At 51.6% G+C, this 18,353-nt stretch overlaps 8 protein-coding genes and 1 non-coding gene across 9 annotated transcripts; 5 read left to right on the forward strand and 4 right to left on the reverse strand.

Annotated features, from left to right (window-relative positions):
• The first annotated feature begins 22 nt into the window (after positions 1-22).
• Positions 23-496, forward strand: V8C40DRAFT_109423 (uncharacterized protein). The gene has a single exon (XM_083210765.1). The coding sequence runs from the start codon at positions 163-165 to the stop codon at positions 424-426; it is 264 nt and encodes an 87-aa protein (XP_083068987.1). The 5' UTR covers positions 23-162; the 3' UTR covers positions 427-496.
• Positions 497-611: 115 nt separating this feature from the next.
• Positions 612-3,174, reverse strand: V8C40DRAFT_255443 (uncharacterized protein). Its single transcript, XM_083218050.1, has 6 exons — positions 2,886-3,174; positions 2,459-2,799; positions 2,339-2,403; positions 1,850-2,276; positions 1,729-1,791; positions 612-1,664 (listed from the first exon to the last, which is right to left on the reverse strand). Exons 2-6 carry the CDS (start codon positions 2,461-2,463, stop codon positions 1,322-1,324), a joined length of 903 nt encoding a protein of 300 aa, XP_083068988.1. The 5' UTR covers positions 2,464-2,799; positions 2,886-3,174; the 3' UTR covers positions 612-1,321.
• V8C40DRAFT_109470 (uncharacterized protein) lies at positions 2,397-3,433 on the reverse strand. Its single transcript, XM_083210766.1, has 2 exons — positions 2,886-3,433; positions 2,397-2,799 (listed from the first exon to the last, which is right to left on the reverse strand). The coding sequence occupies exons 1-2, from the start codon at positions 3,261-3,263 to the stop codon at positions 2,626-2,628; spliced, it is 552 nt and encodes a 183-aa protein (XP_083068989.1). The 5' UTR covers positions 3,264-3,433; the 3' UTR covers positions 2,397-2,625.
• A 31-nt stretch (positions 3,434-3,464) lies between these two features.
• Positions 3,465-4,138, reverse strand: V8C40DRAFT_255444 (uncharacterized protein). Its single transcript, XM_083218051.1, has one exon. The coding sequence runs from the start codon at positions 4,095-4,097 to the stop codon at positions 3,630-3,632; it is 468 nt and encodes a 155-aa protein (XP_083068990.1). The 5' UTR covers positions 4,098-4,138; the 3' UTR covers positions 3,465-3,629.
• A 622-nt stretch (positions 4,139-4,760) lies between these two features.
• On the forward strand, positions 4,761-7,768 carry V8C40DRAFT_283069 (uncharacterized protein; the record flags this gene model as incomplete). Its single annotated transcript, XM_083221897.1, has 8 exons — positions 4,761-4,855; positions 5,178-5,229; positions 5,352-5,564; positions 5,812-6,185; positions 6,288-6,301; positions 6,425-6,694; positions 6,931-7,139; positions 7,712-7,768. The coding sequence occupies 8 exons, from the start codon at positions 4,761-4,763 to the stop codon at positions 7,766-7,768; spliced, it is 1,284 nt and encodes a 427-aa protein (XP_083068991.1).
• Positions 7,769-10,769: 3,001 nt separating this feature from the next.
• Positions 10,770-11,309, forward strand: V8C40DRAFT_255452 (uncharacterized protein). Its single transcript, XM_083218052.1, has 2 exons — positions 10,770-11,109; positions 11,162-11,309. The coding sequence occupies exons 1-2, from the start codon at positions 10,994-10,996 to the stop codon at positions 11,271-11,273; spliced, it is 228 nt and encodes a 75-aa protein (XP_083068992.1). The 5' UTR covers positions 10,770-10,993; the 3' UTR covers positions 11,274-11,309.
• A 1,775-nt stretch (positions 11,310-13,084) lies between these two features.
• On the forward strand, positions 13,085-13,168 carry V8C40DRAFT_t187. The gene has a single exon. It is a non-coding gene; the product is annotated as a tRNA-Thr (tRNA).
• Positions 13,169-14,020: 852 nt separating this feature from the next.
• V8C40DRAFT_255459 (ER protein Pkr1-domain-containing protein) lies at positions 14,021-15,378 on the forward strand. The gene has a single exon (XM_083218053.1). It carries the CDS (start codon positions 14,478-14,480, stop codon positions 14,979-14,981), a length of 504 nt encoding a protein of 167 aa, XP_083068993.1. The 5' UTR covers positions 14,021-14,477; the 3' UTR covers positions 14,982-15,378.
• Positions 15,241-17,861, reverse strand: V8C40DRAFT_255461 (major facilitator superfamily domain-containing protein). Its single transcript, XM_083218054.1, has 6 exons — positions 17,505-17,861; positions 17,358-17,383; positions 16,936-17,256; positions 16,795-16,866; positions 16,026-16,725; positions 15,241-15,938 (listed from the first exon to the last, which is right to left on the reverse strand). The coding sequence occupies exons 1-6, from the start codon at positions 17,594-17,596 to the stop codon at positions 15,536-15,538; spliced, it is 1,614 nt and encodes a 537-aa protein (XP_083068994.1). The 5' UTR covers positions 17,597-17,861; the 3' UTR covers positions 15,241-15,535.
• Positions 17,862-18,353: the final 492 nt, after the last annotated feature.

Here is an 18,353-nt window from a genome sequence, read left to right on the forward strand (position 1 = left end):
ATGCACGGACTCGATGTTCACGGTACCTCGCTGACTGAGGCATCTGCAGCGTCAGACGAGGTACCCAGCCGTACCGTCCGATGAGTTTCGGACCTGCTAAAACCACTAAGCAGCCTAACTAAACGACCAATCCATGCCAGCATAAAAGCATCATCATAACAAATGACAGCAACCAGGCAAGCATGTTGCATCACGTGGGCGGCTCTGTTTTCACTCTCTTTCCGCCTTTTTCTTTTCTTTCCAGGTTGTCTCTCTCTGCCGCGGATTCGCAAAGTAATTCCAGTTGCCCGCGCACTCGTAGACCCTAGCCGTGTCTTGGCCCCATTTGCAGTCCTGTTTATAGCTGAGACAGTCTCAAATCTACCTGTACTTATGGCACGCGTAATGACAGCATCGGACGTCTGCCGTACCCGAGAGCCTTGTTAGTGCCCATGTCTCTGCTACGGATGCTTGAACTTTAAGTTAAAGGCAGCTAAAAAATCACGGCTGAAAAAAAATGGGCAATGGGCGTGGGTAGCTGCCGCATCGTAAGTTCTAGCCCGGAATTAATGGAGATTAACGAGCGAGTCATGTCGGTATTTGTAATTCAAGATGATCAATCACTAAAGTTGTTTTTAGACAAGTTACGATTTCATTAACATTTACAACTCCGACATGTGAATAGAGAGTGATTGTGCCAAATCGTATCGTCATGATAATACGCCACCCTTTAGGAGGGATGTGGCTCAAAAAAAGGGGGGATGTAAGCCTAAAGCCTAAACAAAATAAAAAAGAAAGGGGGGAAACAAAGTTGACAAAAAGGAAAAAACAAAACAAATACAGCCCAAAATAGGTAGTAAGTTTCCTTCGCAACGGTGCGGACAGTTCCATCCTGTCTATGTACCTCTAGTTGTGTGTGCTCTAAAAATTGATCCCGTTTCTCTTATACCCTGGTATCATTGTTTCCCAAGGTCTCGCTGTTTGCCCAACACGTTGACCCGTAATTCATAATCCATCCCATCAAAACACCTTGAGTATATCGGCAAAAGAGGAATAAAAGGAATAAAACAGTATTATACAAAGCCGCAATCCGAAAATGTAAAAAAGAAGAAGGAGAAAGCATAAGCCGGTAAGGCGCAGTGAATCGAAGATCGCAGCCGAAACCTCCATCACCAACGATATGTCCGCGAATCGTCATCGCTGTGACACAAGGAACTCCACTGATGAGCTTATCTAAGCTCCGTAAGAGACCGCAATACGGGAGGCATTGCCTCCCTCCTCGTAGGTTAAAGCGAATGAATCACGGATTCGATGCGAAACTTGATTGAAAAGTCATCTTGGTTCAAGAGCTTCGTCGTTGTTTGCACTTGTCGTGTAGAAGGTGGCCGTTTCGCGCGGTGGTTCTGGTGAATTCAGCGCCGCAGTTGGGGCAAGTGGCTTTGGCTGCTTGGCCGGATTTCTCTCGTTGGTGTCGTAGGAGGTTGCTAAAAGTCGAAAACTGTCGTCCGTTGCACCCATGCTCCCAGCAACGCGGCTTTGGTCTGTTCTGCACCACACGGACGTGGCCAGCGCTATCTTGGCTGCTGGAGCTGCCAGTAGAAGCTCCGCTGCCAGACTGCATGGCGGGCATGCGGTACACCATGCCGCTGTCTTGTCCGGTGGACTGGATGGAAGAGTGAGAGATACTGCAATCATGTTAGTATTCTGTCTGACACGTGATGGATGTTATCAACATTGCGAAGAACTTACCTGTATGCATTTGAAGTACCATAGGTGGGAGGGTATTCCACCGACAAGGAGTAGTTTGATTGCCTGGAAATATAGGTGTCAGCAGCCATTGGCATAGATTTTAACAGTGTCTGCTACTTACAAAGGTTGTTGGTACGGAGAAGTAAACGCCTGCTCTTGCATGTGTGGGCTGTAAGGGGGGATGTATGATGGGTCGCTCAATGCTGGAGCTGGCTCGCTCAGGAGAGACATGGCCGGCGGAGCTGTCGTATAGATGGGAAGGGCCATGGTGCTTGTGACATCGGACACTGACATCGGTGGTGAGCTCATGTATGAACTGCTGCTGCTACCTCGCTGAATTCGTGTGGAAGCTCTGGAATCTCGGCGGGCTCTGTCTCGTTGCTTCTTCAATTCTCGCTGCTCGGGAGTGAGGATACCCCTAGAAGGGCTTGCGGGAAGCGTCTTTGGCACACTTTGAGGAGAGACACTGGATTCAGACACTGGGTGAAGGATTGACGAGAAGTCTTGCGCAATCATGGTGGATGTGGTGTTGCTAGATTCAAACATTCCTAGAAGGAAAGCAGAGTCAGTATAGGCTCTGTGGTCAGGCCATGCGGGAGAGTCGACTTACCTGGCCACGAAAATGTTGGCCGAGAGCCCACGCTAAAGGTCGGGTCGAACTGGATGGCAACGGCGCTGGGAGACTTGATCAGGCTCTACTCAATGACACGAAGTAATGAAGCTTTCTTACCTCATAATTGCAGATAAGGAGACTATTTAAACCTTGCGGCTAAGAAGACTCTGAAGGTAACCTTCTGGTCTAACTATGCAAAAGTGTTGATAGGTGTATGGAGGGGGAGAGGAGGGGAAAAAAGAAAAGTCGAGCTGAGGGTCGGCCTGGTTTTATAAATCCAGGGTTCAAGTAAGACAGAGTAAGGCTGAAGCAGCTTCTGTGCCTTCACATAAGCAGCAGGCTGCGGTGGCGTGGGCTGTGACACGCAGATTCGGGGGTGGGCAGCACGAAAGTGTGTGGTGACTCCCACTATTAATGGGGGGAAAGGCTCTGAAGGCAGCAGACGCTTTGTTCAGCAGCTAAACTTGGTGTAAGTGCTCCGATCACAAAAAAAGGAGCCGCTTAGGAGCGACGAATGCCATTAATAGGAAAGGTCTTATCATACAAGAACGTCCAGTGGCATAGACCGGCAAGAAACCAAGAGTCGAGGCAAAAGCAGTGACGGTTCTGGTCGCAAAGATGGCCAAGCAGAAGAAAGCGAGAGTGTTTGTCTCGTAGCTTTGCGTCGGGTGTCGCGTTTTGCACACAGATTGCGGTGGTGAGAATTAGAGGCTAGAATAAGAAGTCTATCTTTGGATGAACGATCTGAGGCTCGGACGATTGTTCTAGCAAGGACCAGACGACGACTTATATGAACGAAGCGCCATGGCAAAGCACGAGAGGTGGAGATGATGTCGAGTTCCCCGTTGGCCCAGGTGCATGACGAAGGGGGGGGCCTGGCAGCCCATCCGTCTAGACGGATGAGATTGAGGTACTCCCCCATGGCTATGGCTGAGCTTGAACTAGCTCCAAGGCGTGCTGGTGCCAGGATGTCGACATAGAACCACGCAAGGTACGACGTGCCAGTACAGAGTGAGTTGACGAAGGGGGAGTGAGGGGAGCAAAGAATGAAGGCAGAGCCCTGGCAGGGGTGTGTGCGGAGGCTGTGGACATCCCGGCGCCATGCCTTGCAGGGCTTGAAGTTGTTCGGATGGACTGGGTGGAAGCGTATATGCGGTAACAGGGGTCGCAGGGCAAGGCGGGATGTTGCTATGCTGTTAGCGGAATGCTGGCATGTGGGCGGTGTACTGCATATATTGCATAAGTGCATCCCGCTTGGTCTGGAGTAGATTGCCATGCAAGGTTGAGCTCAAGCGTCAGTCTTCGGGAGGCGAGGCGTCGGGGGTGTGGCAATAGGCGAGCCTTGAGCCCTTTGGAACTGGCGTGGGGTCAAGCTCATCTGCATTTGTGGGTGTTGATGATGAAGAAAATTGGGTGTGTGGTTGCTGACGGCTTGGCGGCGCCGTTGTGGCATCTTCAGAGCTAGGCTAACAAGGCCTGCCCTACCAGATGTCTCTGTGGTACCTGATTGGAACCAGCTCTTGGGACCTGTGCGATAATAAGCGCGTCGCACGGCGCTACTTGGTGCTGGACTGGACTGGACTTTGTGGGCAAAAGGGCCTCGGACGAGAATTACAGCCAGATGCAGTTGGGCATCGCACGGGAAGTTGGTGAGTAAGCGAAGAAGATGAAGGCATCGGCACTTGGCTTGTCCGCCCAGCCGACAGGCACCCCGGCAGCATCTGAGGAAGAAAAGAGAACCAGGAGGAGGAAACATCAACAGGCATGGAGGCAAGATGCACACACTGAGAGCCAAGGGCTGAGCCAAGGGTACGGAATTGGGGTTGGAGTTGGGGGAGGGCATGGGCCAGCACTTGTACCAGCTGCCACCCAAAAGCACGGAGTTCTGACTTCGGGGTACGACGCTGGACTCCGTACGAGTACATGTGCAAGCCAAAAGATCCTGGTCCAGTCGTCTTGTTTGCTGCATGAGCGATAGGCCAACTCGCCCAGGGCGGAGCCGAACGCACTCGTGGAGCCCGAGCAGTAGCAGCAGACCAGATGGCAGCCATGGCTGGCAATAGCCGCTGTATGATGCTAATGCAATGCTAGTCGCAATGCTTCGTACATGAAGACAGTTCGCACAAGGCTCTGTGGAAGCACAAGCACAAGCACAAGCACAAGCACAGGCAGCGGCCCAGGCAGGGCGAGAAGCCTCGGGAGAGCGCGTCGCATGTAGATTCGGCCTCCGTGTGTGATGTATGCTGTAGGTACGCACGGGCGTTACCGGGCAGAAGCGTCGTACCTACGTCCATTCAGCTGGCAATCCAGACCAGACGATAGACTGGTCGACTCAGGCCCAGACACGGATCTGTTCATCGCGAACTGGCGACCCCATGGGTACAGGTAGGCATGTATCTCCCAGGTCCATGTAGGCAGCATGGAGCATGTTACGGAGCATATCTGCCCGAGTTGGGGATCGGCAGATCATTCGAAGGGCACTCTAAATGGCTTTGGGCCACATCTCTCGTGCAAGTAAGCCCGGATGAATATTGTCTTTCGTACCTGTACCAGACTCTGCTCAGATGCTGGCGGTTTCTGCAGCAGCGAGAACCTGTCGGTACGTACCCCGTATCGCCAAGCCAAGTCCAAATCCAGCATGCTAGGCTACGGAGGCACGGAGTGCTCTGGTTGCATTCCCTGGTCGCGATCTGTGCTGGGTCAGTAAGCAATCCCATGATTGCGCGAGATTGGAGGCGGAAGTCCGTGAATGCAACCCAATCCCGGTACCCGCTGTCTGCTTCACGATAGGTGCAAGGTACCCAATTCTGTATATGCCGTAGGTGTTCATAGTTAGTATTTGTCCAACTGTCCCCATCTGGACGAAGGTACAGCATAGCACTCGTGCCGTAAGGGTCAGACGGGGCAGAAACAAGGGCAGGGGGCCAGCGTGGAGAGAAGAGGATACATACCCAGCAGTACTGTACTCATTCGAGTAGCTCGTAAGTCGTATATTGGATAGATTGCACAGTACTCGTACTGGACGCAGCTGGTGTTTGTGAGACAAATCAGAAGCAGGGGTGGGGGAAAGAAAGCTAGCCGAGCACACGATGCAACGAGATTTGAGCGAGGGCCGAGGGTACCTGAGGCAGCAAGCCTGTGCCGGCAGATGGGCAGGTACCTAAGTAGCCGTGCATCTACGGATATACGAGTGTGCCGTTTAGCAGAGGACGGCAGACACACTGTAAGGTACCGCGCCGTGTGTCTCAATGCTGCTGCGCCCACTTCGAAATGGAAGTCAAGGCTTCGGGACGCACCGCTTCTAGAAACAGCCACTCTCGATGGGCTGAATCCTGCAAGTCAACAACTGAGACATAATTGGCACTCTCGAAGCCCACCTAGGCGTTTAGTTAGACAGAGAGAGCGCTGCCAATTGCCCTTTTCCCCACGGTTCATTGGGGCAATGCTACCTGCTGTACATATGTGGGCAGTTGGCTCAGCCGTCGGGTTCGCACCCAGAGGGGATACTTGAAGTACCAACTCGGCCTCGAAAAGAACCAAGGTACTCTACCTTGCCCGATACAGCGCTCTCTCGGCAGTACAGTCGCGAGATGCTGCCACCCAGTTCAGGTCCTTCGTATACTAGGCCAATTACAGCGTGCCGACCACAAGCGCTCAAAATCGCCAAACAGGCGCGGTGCAGCTTGTTGACTGCGCAGGACCAAAGCATCCGCGGGCATGTATGTAGCGACATCCTGGCCGGCCAACGCGCCAAAGAAACGGGACGAGTGCCGGAGCTGTGCCTCGGACACTGCCCAAAGGGGACTTTTACACTGCCAAACAGAGAGAGATCTAGCGGCCAAAGGTACTCGGTACGTCTTCTTTCCCTTTTGGGAAATATGAAGCGCGATGGCAAGTATCTTGTACTTGCCATTCTGGTCGATCGCCCTTGCCTGCATCTGGTGAGTCAGTGCGAGAGAGGTGCACTGTCAACTGCACTGTCACTGTCACTGTCACCTCAACACCATCAAATCGTCATTTTTGCTGCTAATGCTGGTTATTTTTACGACCATGTATCTCGTCCTTCGACTCGAAACGGCCCAGTGCCAGCACACTGGCGCGAATCCCCTGACATTTCTGCCCTTCTAAAAATTCCCATCTGCTGTCTTGGCCCGAACACAGCGGCCTATCGGCGACCACAGCCGCCGATTCGAAGCACAACCCCCTTGAGGCGAGTGCAGCTTTGCATACGGGTGCAGGTCCAACGCCAATCACAGGCCAAGATCGGGATGGATTCTGGCAGCACATTCACTGCCACGGCCACCCTCAGCCCTGCGTCGCCAGACGAGGTTGGCGTCTATTCAACCCAATCGAGTTGAGGACACTGCATACTGGGCTGCTCCCCGCCTCAGGCTAGTCCCAGGCCACGACAAAAGATCATTGGCATAGCGGTGCAAGCCACAGCCCTTTGATCAACGGCTCTCGACTGGTGACTGGCTTTTGCGCATGGCCCCCAATCGGAAGATGACATCGTCACATCGGATGACCCCCTTCTTGACACACAGTCCGCCTCTTCCCAACTCCATCGTATCCCACTATCAGAGTGCCAGCCAGTCCCCCTTCGCCTCCGATGGCCCCCTCAATGCTTGGTGTGCTTGGTGCTTGCCGCGTGCTAGCACTTGTACTAGTAAACATCCCGGCTGTACCTGGGCTCAAATCCCCCATCGCCTATGTCTCTCCCGAACAGTTCGTGTCCTTAGGGCCCAACAAGGTGCCGGCGCTAGATGACGACAGGAGTAAGCAAGATCGAGATGGATTCGTCAATTGACAATGGCCATTGCTTCTATGGTCAGGGCCTGATCTGCCAGGGCTTCTTCAAGTGGCGTGGAACGAAAACGTGACTTGCATCGGCACAAGAACGCCTTATCGAGCCAAAACTTGGTCAATGCAGAGAGTAGACGCCGGTGCTTATGCTTTACACCCCCCAAGATATGCTCAAGCAGTGTTTCGGACTGTCTACTTGCTTCAACAAGTTGCAAATGTGGCAAACTAGTAACAGGAAATACTCTATTCATACTCACATGCGGCGTCACATCCGGCTTGGCAGGACAGCATCAATCTTGGAATCAGACGAGTGGTGGCAACTTACCCCACGGCTGATCCGTATAGTACTCTCCCCTCGAGCTCAAATCATAAAGTCACTTTGTGCATTTGTGTTACTGTTGCCAGTCCTGGGTTGGTACGAGCGCATCCTGGCCCATGGCAGAGCCGTGAGCCAGCACGAGCCATGAATATTACCTTACAGGACGAAGGATTCTTGCATTTACTGACACTCTTTTACAATAAGCACAATGCTTGAAGCTATGACTCCTATTACAACCTAAACAACAGGGTCTCCATGCCTCGCTTGCAAGCACTGCCAGGCACGCCGTGGATCTCACGCTGTAGTCATGTTGGCTTTGTTGGTCTCCATATTTGAGACCTTTTGGAACTGCAATGGCATCCTTTAACCGTTCTAGAGGGGGCTGACAGCTTAGACTCAAGAGCATAAACAACAGCCCATTATATCGGACTCAGCCTCCTCCATGTCATGGTTCCTTGCGGAGAGGTCCGTAGCGTCAATCAACTGGATGCGTTTCTAACCCTATTCTGGTCCCTTGTGTCGCTGTGCTAGCTCCGCTTTGCTACGGGGCATGCTAAGAATCTCATTTGCTCCATTGAACTATACTCAGGACGCTGATCAAGTTGTCGAATCATACATACTTGTCCCCTTAGGTTGCATTCGTCTCAAAGTATGTTTGCCCCCCTTCTTCCTATCTCTTGTCTTTGGACTTGAGGTTGGCCAATGCGTACAAAGTCTTACCTGGACGTCAGAATAAGAACTTTCGGCACTGTGTTTCATCCTGGATTATACATTGTGGGGTTTATCGAAACCCACGTTTTTTTTTTATCTCTTCGGTCCCGAGAGCAGGGTAATAAGTGCCCGCGGGTCTCCGACACGGACATGACGATGAATTTCCAAACCCGGGGTTTCAGGGCCTGATTCCAATCATGATTTCTGGCCATTCATGTCAATGGCCACGCGAAGTGATGTTCCATTGAGAATTGGGGGCCAGAGGGGGAGATGCAGGTTACAGGCTGGCCCAAAGGTCTTAGTGCCTGCGAGCAACAGGCGAGACATTTGCGACATTTTTCTTAGCAGCCAATGACTGCAGAATCATGACTAGATCCAAATGAAAAGAAGGCAATTCTTAACAAGTTGGTTCAGAGACTGCAGTGTCTAACCAACCAGCCCGAGCTGCAGAAAGCGATTTCGACAACAGATCCACAGCTAATTTGGCTTGCAGCAAAGCGTACATTTCCATTAGGTCAGGCGGTACTTCGTACGTGGTATCTGCCATGAGAGGTTCGGGTCGAAGGGCGTGTGAGAAGTGGAAGCAAAATGCAATTATCCACTTTGATCGACGACTAGGGGGACCCCAACCGGGCGACGTCTCAATACACCCCCCCTGGACTTGTTCTACCACGCCCTCGCGTGCTTTTGAGAACGTGCCACATGCAACATCATCTCGTGGACTCGCCAGGCCCTGGTCCAGTTGACATCCTGGCCGCGGAGGGAAGGGGGGATAGGCCGGCTGTCGCTGTCACACCATGACTGCTTGCTGCACGCCGCCGGAAAGGGCATCTTTCCATACGAAACAAGGTTAGACACTGGTAAGAAGCCAGACTGGAGCAAGGTAAGGGTTGACAGGCCAACTCCTGGCTGTTCGGGATTCGTTCGTAACTCCAGCCATACAGGCGCCGGCATTCTTTGTCACTTAATTTTTGCAAATCTCGGTCGGCGAGGACAAGGTTTACGAAAAGAGCGGAGAGAAGAAGGGCCATTTGTAATAAGCATAGGGCAACGCAGTCGTAGGGCACGGTCTGCGCAAAACATCAGCGCGGCGATATACGCAATTCTCCGTCGCAAAGTGGTTGGCTGGCTGACTGACCCCTTTGCGGTTGGCGGAGTTGTTGTTGGCGGAGATTTTGTACTGCTGCAACAAGTACTAGGAGTACAGTAGTATTCCCCGGAGTTTGGGCCAATGATTGACGATCATGCATACCCCTTCACAGAGGGCCTGACCTGGTAGCTCTTTGTCGAGGCGAACTCCCTGCACAGTTTTGTTTTCTTTCTTTTTTCAGCATTGGATGAAGGACTGTTTGTGTTTATCGTCTGCATATTTTCTGGTTGGGGTGGCTATGAAGGTGAAGAGTTGACATGGGGGGCCAAAATACTATCCGCGGCTAGGAGCATCATTCTAGCAGACCCATGGCTCTACTGCACTGCGGCATGCCTTGTCTGGAAGCTGTCCATCCGTTTTTCCTTTTTGGCATTTCCCCGAAAGACGGCCTATTCGTAATTGCTTTTCAGACTAACGAGAAGAGACAAGGAGGGACAGACTTGCCCTGTCTGTAGGGCACTTGAGTCGGGACAACTCTAACAGTTGAACGTTTGTGCTATTTGTCAGGGCACAAAGCGCAGCATATGTCATCCGGCGGCAGATTGATCCGTCTCTGTCTGCCCTTACATGAAATCAGAGGACACGGAAGAGGAGGAAACATACACGGCCCGAAAGCCATCAAAGCCACCCGGACTTCGGAATGCGCCCCCCACCGAGCAACTGATAGCATCGTATGAGATGCCCGGTTTGACTGCGGGATCCGGAGGAGCGGGGGGACACGACAACCGGGTTTCTGGGGACAAACGCCTGGCGCCGTCTCTTGCTCACAAAGCAAAAAGTGGCCGCCGTAGGACTTACTACCATGGCTTTTTGGGGCCAAAGGGGCCAATGGGAGCTTCGGGATGGACAGATTCAACCAGTCTAGGCCCTCCTTTCGGGCCGGGGACTAGATGGCTTAGGGGCAACACTGGTGCGTGTTAGTTGGGCTCGCGTGCCAGTATCATGACACAGATCACGACGAGGTGCCGCAGCCATCGCCGACTTCAGGCTTGATGAGTGGATGGGTAAACGCCAGCAGCCCCCCTTCTCGTACTGTCTACGGCGGGTATCGCATCTTTCCCGGCGTCTGGCAAAGGAGCTGCCGCTCCGATGCGATGCACTTGTCAGGGAAGAAGTGAAGAGGAAGCTAAACCCCTAGGGCCGGCGAACAAGATTCTGCCTTGTTGTTGACAAGCTTGATGGCGCCAGATCTTTGCGAAGCGACGCCACTAGGCTGTGGCTCGATGGCTGCTAGACGCCCAAGTCTCTCAAAGAGAGTTCTCCTCTGCCCTTGGCACTACTGCTTGTTGCAGTCACGCATTACCGCATTGCTTCGCCTACCTGTGCTTTGCCTAAGGACGAGATGGCGCTTACACGCGCCTCTCGCGATGATCATAGGCTAGCGGAAGACTTTTTCTGCCAGTCTGGATCGGACCTCACCTCAATGCCAAATGCGCTTAGGGGATAAACATGACAGCATATGACCACCAACTTGGCCGTCCCAACGTCATACCCTTATCGACCATCATCGAACGAATTCAAGTTTGGAAACTACAAGTACACTGCATGGCGGCTCAGAGGGGGGCGAGAAATCCCCCTTAGAACCAAGGCACATTGACTTGAGGTATCTAAGTTTGGATTGCGTTTCTTCTCATTGAAGCGCTATGATGCCATTTGCGGAGCTAACTCTATGTCCATGCCGAAGAATTTCGGCCTCTCTAGCCGTACGACTGGCGTTGTTATAACCTTTTTTTCACTTTGTGTTTTGTCATTGCTGCCACGTGGGGTTGCGGGCGCAGTGCTACAGTAAGTACTCCGTTTGATCGGAATTGCTGTCGCTGAATACCCTTCCCGCAAGATTGGCATTTTCCCCCCACAATCACAATAAAAGGGTTGAATCCAACGAGGCTTGGGGAACGGCAAAAAGCCACACTGGCCGCAGCCTTGTCCAGGTGCCACGGGGTTTTTGAAACAAGCAACTGTCAGAGACTACCGCCGTAAGTGACAGGCGTTTAATCCTTTGTGATTAATCAAAACGATATAATAGAACCAAAAATGGGTGCATTGAACGACTCAACAAATAGCAACGCCCAACAGCTCGAGCCTCAAGGAGCTGCTGACCAGCGCAGAACGAGGACCAGTCTATGAAAGAGAAAAAAAAAAAAGCACCGCTGCAGCTTACAAGTGGTACCTGTATACGAGTGTTAGTGTGGGGATGGTGAAGAAGAAAGTCTGAGACAGGGGAGACAGGGACTTCGGGGATTCAGCAGGCCGGGGGTGCGAATATCAGGCGTCAAGTCCCACGGCGGAGTGAGGTGAAGAAGGACCCGTACGGTCTAGATGAATATCTAGATTGGTTTGGACGCCACAGACGTCGGGGTGTTTAGGGCTATATGCAACTATGCGGATGGCTCTCGGGTGGCACGAAGCTTCTGCTGCTTCGTTTTCGTGCACGTCCCAAAGAGGAAATGGCCGAGTTTAGAAGACTCATAACTTGGGAGCCTGGAGTTTAAAGCAAGAGGGGAGCAAGTGATTACGAAACGACGACGTACTTTCACACGTATGTGCGTGCGAGGCTACGCAGGGCCGGTTTTCTTTAGGGGGAGAGGGAACGCGAAAGCGAAGACGAAAAGAAGCAAAAGACAAAAGAACTCTAGAATTCACAACGTTGTGACTCAGATGTCCATTTGTCGGCAAAGGGCCGATTGCAGGCCTAGTTTCGCTTGCTTCTTTTCGTTGCTTCTACAGCACAGCATAGCACAGCACAGCGCAACGCAACGCAACGCAGCGCAGCTGGCTCCGACCAGGGGGTGTCCTTTTTTCAAAGTGAGGCGTTCGGATTCGACCCATCGGCTTGTGTCTCACTTGTCGCAGCCTTGGGGATAGAGGACCCCGACATTTCTGTATGAAGAAGACCTGCCTTACGAGTCACAAGAGCGGTCGATAGATAAGACAGAACCGTCCAATTGAGCGGATACGTCGGCGGGGGGGCTGGACTGGGGGAAGGTTTCCCATAGGTGTGTTCTGTCTACCTGACGGAGCACGCTTGTTTGATCGTTTGTGTATCATTCGTCTTCTCCTCCGCCATTGGTCGGATGGGTTTTATTTGCTGCCCTTCTTTTCCTTTTCCTTATTTTTCAGTTTTCGCTCCCCTCCCTTACATTCTCTTGCCGAAGCCGATTGTAAGAAATTAAGAATGGTGCAACAATTGGCTGAGACCGAAAGCTGAGAAGCACATTACGTTACGTCGGTGAGCCGAAAGGAGAGAAAGAAGAAGAAGGCAACTGGGCTTTTTGGTCTGGTTGCCACCGCGGATAGTGTCTCTCTCTCCTCGAAATTGAGCTCGATGCGACATAAGCATGCATTAATACGTTTGATATAGTCAAGAGGTTACTACTGTACGATCAAGCAAGTCAAGGTGAGAGTATGGTGCCGGTGATTTGTGACAGAGGGAGGGGAGAGAGTTGCCTTAGGCCCCATTTGGCTTGTGGCTGGGAGAGGCGAGGCGAGGCGAGTCCAGATGAGGCGATGCGATGCGATGCGATGCGAGGTGGGTGTGTCTTTGGATACCGAAGCCATTTTTTAATTTAATTTACGGCTTCTGCCTTGGGGGTTGTTTTGTTGCTGCCTTGAAAGTTGTCGCCTTGCTTGGATGGGATGGATGGATGCTTAGGGTAAGTTACTCTGTGTAAGAACTTTGAGATTGAATGATTTGAGAATTGCTGGCGAAGTGCTCAATTACTGCGTTTGCGAGCCGAGGATGCATGAGACAAGTCCAAATGCCCGCTTGGCTAAGCGGTATAGCGTGTCACTAGTATTATAACTTGACATGACAAGGTGATCAGTTCGACTCTGATAGTGGGCAATCTTTTTTGCACCTTGAGTCTCTTATTCTTTTTGTCTTTTGTGCTCTTTTTATTCATTGCTTTGTCTTGTATATTATCCGCTACATAGTAATTAGTCTTGGTTGTTGTAACCACTGTGAATCCGTGGTCAACAAGGGGACAATGACAACAACAAGCATGTAACTCGTAGATCGGCAGGATGCCATTACAGTACGAGATTGAGATGAGACACTCGGGCTGTGCCTATCGGATGATGCTCACTTTCGGTCCTACGAGTACACGCATCTCTTTTTTTCAGCTGCTTGCTTTTGCTCGTGATGATCCACGGCCCAAGCAAGCAAACAAAGTGTCCTCATGACTCAACCTGCAGTTTAGTCATTGCTGCGGCCTAGACTATCGTATTTCCTCGCGTGTCCCGTCTACGTCATTCAACCCTTGGCTGGGTCCGCAGCAGAACAGAATAGCCTCTAACTAACTGTAGCTGCAACTGTTTACGTACTCTGTACTCTGTACTCTGTACTCTTTCTCAGTAGCTTCTCAGGTTCCGATTTATCCATGTTTTTTTGCTGGGGGGTTATTTATGTAAGCCAAGATGAGTGATCATGAGTCTTTCTATGTACGAGGAAGAAAAGGCGGGGTGGAAAGGAGAGGGAAAAGAGGCTAAAAAGAGTCCCGCAAATTGCCCCTCAGGCTGTTGCTTGAACTTTTGAGGGTGACAGATTTGGGTGCCGTGAATCGCGATTATCAAGCTTTTTGACAGCTGTTTTAGAGCTAACAACGTTAATAACAAAACGGGAAACGTGGCCAGATGATGGTGTTTTGAGCGAAAGCTGGCATCTTCTTGCTTTTCTGTAGTATTTTTTTTTTTTTTTTTTTTTTTTTTTTGCTTTAATTATATAAATACATATTGTTTTTGTTTGAAAGGTTGTCGCTTTTTTTGCTTTTCTTACTTGACGTCGTTGAATAGCCGGTTAAACCCTTTTCGGCTGTTTTGCGGCTTTTGCTCTTACATCTTTTTTGCCTTCGCCCCGAGAATAGCTCCAGAGCAACGGGATTCTTGCGACGAAGAAGAAGAGAAAACACTTGAGCTTTCTCCATTTGGGCATTTTGTTATTGTCGTTTTCAAGCTCTGTGATAGCTGGTGAATGAACGACGAACCTTGCGCCCTGCGTATCGATCGAGACCGAAGACCGAGAAAGCTCGCTCGAGAGAACTACATACATACAGACAGGCATACAGGCGCGCGCGTTTGCGTTTCCTTTTGTCTCTTCCTATCGCGCGATACATATAATACATACTATATTTACTATACGCACATATACACGCATCATGTCGTCCTTCTTCGTCGAGCTCTGGGAGGGCATCTTCACGCCCGGCCCCACGCCCACCATCCTCAAAGCCACAAACATCACCTTCGCCGCCCTGCAGGTCGTCCTGCTGTCCCTCCTCTTCGCGACGTACAGCGTGCACTTTGTCGTGCTGTCGGTGCTGTGCGGCGGGCTGTGGTGGTCCATCAACTGGTTCGCGCGCGAGCTGCGGATCGCGCAGGCGGCCGAGGAGATGAAGAACAAGAACAAGCAGCTCGACGAGAGGAAGAAGGTTGCGGGCGGCGAGGCGTCCGGGTCGAGCGATACTGAGGTTGAGGGCAGGGTGACAAGGCGGAGCGCGAGGAATAAGAAGAGCAGTAGCGCTGCTGCGGCTGGGGCTGGGGATGTTGAGGTTGTGGAGAAGAAGGGGGAGTTGAAGCAAAGGCCGTTGACGGAGTCGGTGTCGAGTGTGAGTACGGAGGATGAGTGGGAGAGGGTGTCTGAGAATGAGAGGGAGAGGAAGTGATGGGGGGAGGCCATTTCGCGACGTTATATCATATCGCTGGGCTCTTTTGTTGAACCTCTTTGGATCTCTCTGGACGCTGTGTCTCCCTGTGTGTACTAAAGGGGAGCTCCGTCGTGTGTACATATAACTGATTACTTGTTGTGAGATGAATGTGAATCTAACAAGCAACGTCAAACTGACGGACTGCACTCTTGTCTGTGCGATGGTGGTGGTCTTGATATGCGGTATTGCCGCCTCGTAGTTTTGCTACTGCTTTTGACATCCAAAGTTGCTTCAATACCATGAGAATTTGATCTCTATCTAAGCTCTAAGCTCTAACTCTATGTACGATACAAATCAAGTATTTTATAATGAACAAAAGAGAAGAAATGAAAGAAAGGTAAGCCGGACTGAAAACAACATGTAACAAGAAATGAAAGTTCGCATCACTCCTTTCTCCGCGCTTCTTAAACAAACGAACAAAAGACACCTCCTTCTCATCATCGTCGTCGTCTCTCTTCCAGAAAGAATCACAGGAGACAAACCATAAAACCAGAATTAAAGACGTGGCCTTTTCACAACTTTCGTAGCTTCTGTGTCATCCGAGCTGCAATAAGGGTGCTCATAGCGCCGATAAACAGACACACCGCAATGGCATTTGTACCTTCGCCAGCATCCTTGCTGGCGGTGTCCTCAGCAGCTTCGTGGAGCTCGGGGCTCTTGCCAGGCTCGAGGATGGCGAAGACAATGGTGGAGATGAAGGTGCCGATAAACTGCGGGAGGGTGGTGTAGATGTTGAGGATGCCAAAGTAGATGCCGGACAGCTCGCCTGATGTGGAAGAAGAAGAAGAGGAAGAGGAGGAACGGGAAGAGGAGCGTGATGAAGGGAGGCCGGAGGAGGGATCGTGGGCGCCGCTGAGTTTGTTGACTTCGATGCCGAGGAAAGCTGTTGGAGCCCACATTGCGATGGCCCATGGTCTGGAGTTTTAGAAAAGGGAGAAGTTAGCATATTGTCCTTTGTAGAGAGAACTATCACTGGGGGCCAAGGATAGATGAATGACTTACATTCCACACAGACACATGAGGAAGGTAGCAGATATAAAGCTCCTCGCCAAGGGGGCCATGAACATGGCCGCGGAAAACATCAAGTGGCCGCAGATCCAGGCCGTCAACAGGTCCGGCTTCATGCTGTTGAGCTTTTCAAGAAACCCAGCCATTGCCCGTGGCGGCCGATGCGTATAACTGTCATCATCCGGAGAGCGCACAACCATAGGCAAGAAAAAGGCTCCAACGAAGCTAACAGTCGAGTAAATCATCAAAGCCGCACTCCCAATCCGTCCAATATCTCCCAGCGTGTCAGCCGACTTCTTCGCCCCAGGCGGCATGTCGTACCGAAAGTACGTCTCGCCAACCCAGGTGGTGCTGTAGAAGAGAAAGGGGAACCAGCCGATCCAGGACCAGAACTGGGCCCAGCAGATGGCTTGTACGCGCGGCGGCAAGGTGAGCAGCGTGGAGCGGATCTGGCGGAAGACGCTCAGGGGGTCGTCGAGGTGCTGCTTCTTGTCGTCGTGGTCCTTGCTGGCGACGAGGACGCGCTCGGTGACGGCCCAGCAGGTGACGGAGGTGGTGCCGAGGATGGCCATGGCGGCGATGACGGTGAGCTGCTTGAACTGCGAGTCGCCGAAGCCGGGGCCCAGGAGGCGGACGAGGTCGATGGAGCCGGCGCCGTAGCCGATCATGTGGCCGATGGCGTTCATGCGGCTGCCTGTTTGATATGATGATGTTCAGTAAGTTTGAACAAGAGAGAGGTGAAGAAATCAATGGGTATACTGACCCCAAGCAGCTCCAGCTTGCTGCTTCTCAATGGGAAGCGTATCGACGATGAGACTCCTCGCACACGACATGACTAGAACAGCAGCCATCATTAGCCCCCAAACCACCATTCACAAGGGAGAATTCTCATCTTCACACATACTCATGTTAATGGCAAAGTCCACCGCGTAAATCGCCGCCACCGCCAGCACGACCGTCACCCTCCTCGCCGCATCACTCCCGGCCTCAGCCCCCATGAAGCCGCCCACAATCTCCCTCGTAAAGCCCAGCACCAGCAGACACGCCGACACAATCACCGCCCCGACCATCATCAGCGGCCTCCGCCGGCCCCAGCGCGACGTGCTTTCATCAGCTACGACGCCGACGATGGGCTGCACGATGAGGCCGGACAGAGGGCCTGCGATCCAGACGAGCGACGTGTTGCTCTTGGTGAGGCCCAGGTTGAGGAGGTAGGGCGTGCAGTCTGGGAAGAGCTCATGTTAGCTTTATCTCGTTGAAAAATCATGATTTTTTTTTTCGGAATGAATGAGGTTGATTCTCGTCGAGTGAGGATTCAAGACTTACAAGTCATTTCAATGCCCCATGTAAACCTATAATGAAGCCCCCCCAAAAACGCGTCAGCAAAGACTCTCTCACCAACCTCAACCTCACCACCCTTCCAAGCCATATAACAAAAAAACACATAAAGAATAAAGAAATAAGAAAACTCACGTAATCCCAATCGTGCAAAACGTCAACAACACCATCTGCACCGTCTCCGAACCTCCCCGAATCGACGCCCTCCCAACCAGCGAAGACGCCATCGTGGCCTTCCGCAACGCCTTGTGTGTGTTTTGTTTGGGTATCTACCGCAATCTTACCACCAAAGACTAAGCCCCCTAATAAAAAGCGAAAAGAAAAAAGAACGTTCCAGTGTCGCGTGCGCCCGCTAAATCAGTTAACAATCGGCCTCGTTAATTGCATTGCTATGTACCATCCCTAAACATGATTCTTAGTTTCTTCAAAAATTCCTTCTTTTTTTCGTTGTCGTGAAGATAGATTGGCCTGGTAAAACCCCCAAGGGAAAGGGGGCTCAAATGTCGCGTCCTTTGTCCTCCACCCCCAGCACACCGGCCTATTAATAGCCCCCTGTGAGACCCAGCAAGTCTCTCGCTCTCCGTTCTAGACTCGAAACAGCCATGGGGGGGCCTCGTATTGCCAGCGTCACTGCAGGACAAACCTCGTAACAGAGACCCATTTTGGAGTCTTGTTTCATATTTTACTGGTGTTGGTGTCTTGGTCTTGGTCTTGGCCTTATCTTGGCCCAACAACACTGTTTTACTCGTACTTGTCACTAAACATTCTAAACAGGTTGCAGCATGTGTTGTACAGTCGATTACTATCAAGCGCTCAGCAAAGCTCGAGCCATTTGGTACAGAAATAAATTCGTGTCATGACATGGTATCTTTCGGCTCAGATCTGTCTACTTCGTGCTGTGATATGGTAGGACATGTAAAAACCCTACATCCCGCCGTCTCTCTTCCATTAAGCCGCTTGCTTTCACACGCCTTACACCGGGCC

Source organism: Trichoderma camerunense (assembly GCF_050948025.1).
Source record: "Trichoderma camerunense strain CBS 138272 chromosome Unknown V8C40scaffold_20, whole genome shotgun sequence".
Classification (NCBI taxonomy): Eukaryota; Fungi; Ascomycota; class Sordariomycetes; order Hypocreales; family Hypocreaceae; genus Trichoderma; species Trichoderma camerunense.

Excerpts from the sequence above, each read along its gene's own strand:
- V8C40DRAFT_109423 (XM_083210765.1), top strand. The coding sequence starts at position 163 with ATGACAGCAACCAGGCAAGCATGTTGCATCACGTGGGCGGCTCTGTTT.
- V8C40DRAFT_255443 (XM_083218050.1), bottom strand. Across the intron at positions 1,792-1,849 it reads TCTCCGTACCAACAACCTTT|GCAATCAAACTACTCCTTGT; the intron begins GTAAGTAGCAGA and ends CTATATTTCCAG. Across the intron at positions 1,665-1,728 it reads GGTACTTCAAATGCATACAG|TATCTCTCACTCTTCCATCC; the intron begins GTAAGTTCTTCG and ends ACATGATTGCAG.
- V8C40DRAFT_109470 (XM_083210766.1), bottom strand. The coding sequence starts at position 3,263 with ATGGGGGAGTACCTCAATCTCATCCGTCTAGACGGATGGGCTGCCAGG. Across the intron at positions 2,800-2,885 it reads CTATGCCACTGGACGTTCTT|CTGCTGAACAAAGCGTCTGC; the intron begins GTATGATAAGAC and ends CACCAAGTTTAG.
- V8C40DRAFT_255444 (XM_083218051.1), bottom strand. The coding sequence starts at position 4,097 with ATGTTTCCTCCTCCTGGTTCTCTTTTCTTCCTCAGATGCTGCCGGGGT.
- V8C40DRAFT_255452 (XM_083218052.1), top strand. The coding sequence starts at position 10,994 with ATGTCCATGCCGAAGAATTTCGGCCTCTCTAGCCGTACGACTGGCGTT. Across the intron at positions 11,110-11,161 it reads GTTGCGGGCGCAGTGCTACA|ATTGGCATTTTCCCCCCACA; the intron begins GTAAGTACTCCG and ends CCTTCCCGCAAG.
- V8C40DRAFT_255459 (XM_083218053.1), top strand. The coding sequence starts at position 14,478 with ATGTCGTCCTTCTTCGTCGAGCTCTGGGAGGGCATCTTCACGCCCGGC.
- V8C40DRAFT_255461 (XM_083218054.1), bottom strand. The coding sequence starts at position 17,596 with ATGGCGTCTTCGCTGGTTGGGAGGGCGTCGATTCGGGGAGGTTCGGAG. Across the intron at positions 17,384-17,504 it reads TTTTGCACGATTGGGATTAC|GTTTACATGGGGCATTGAAA; the intron begins GTGAGTTTTCTT and ends GCTTCATTATAG. Across the intron at positions 17,257-17,357 it reads ATGGGGCATTGAAATGACTT|ACTGCACGCCCTACCTCCTC; the intron begins GTAAGTCTTGAA and ends AGCTCTTCCCAG.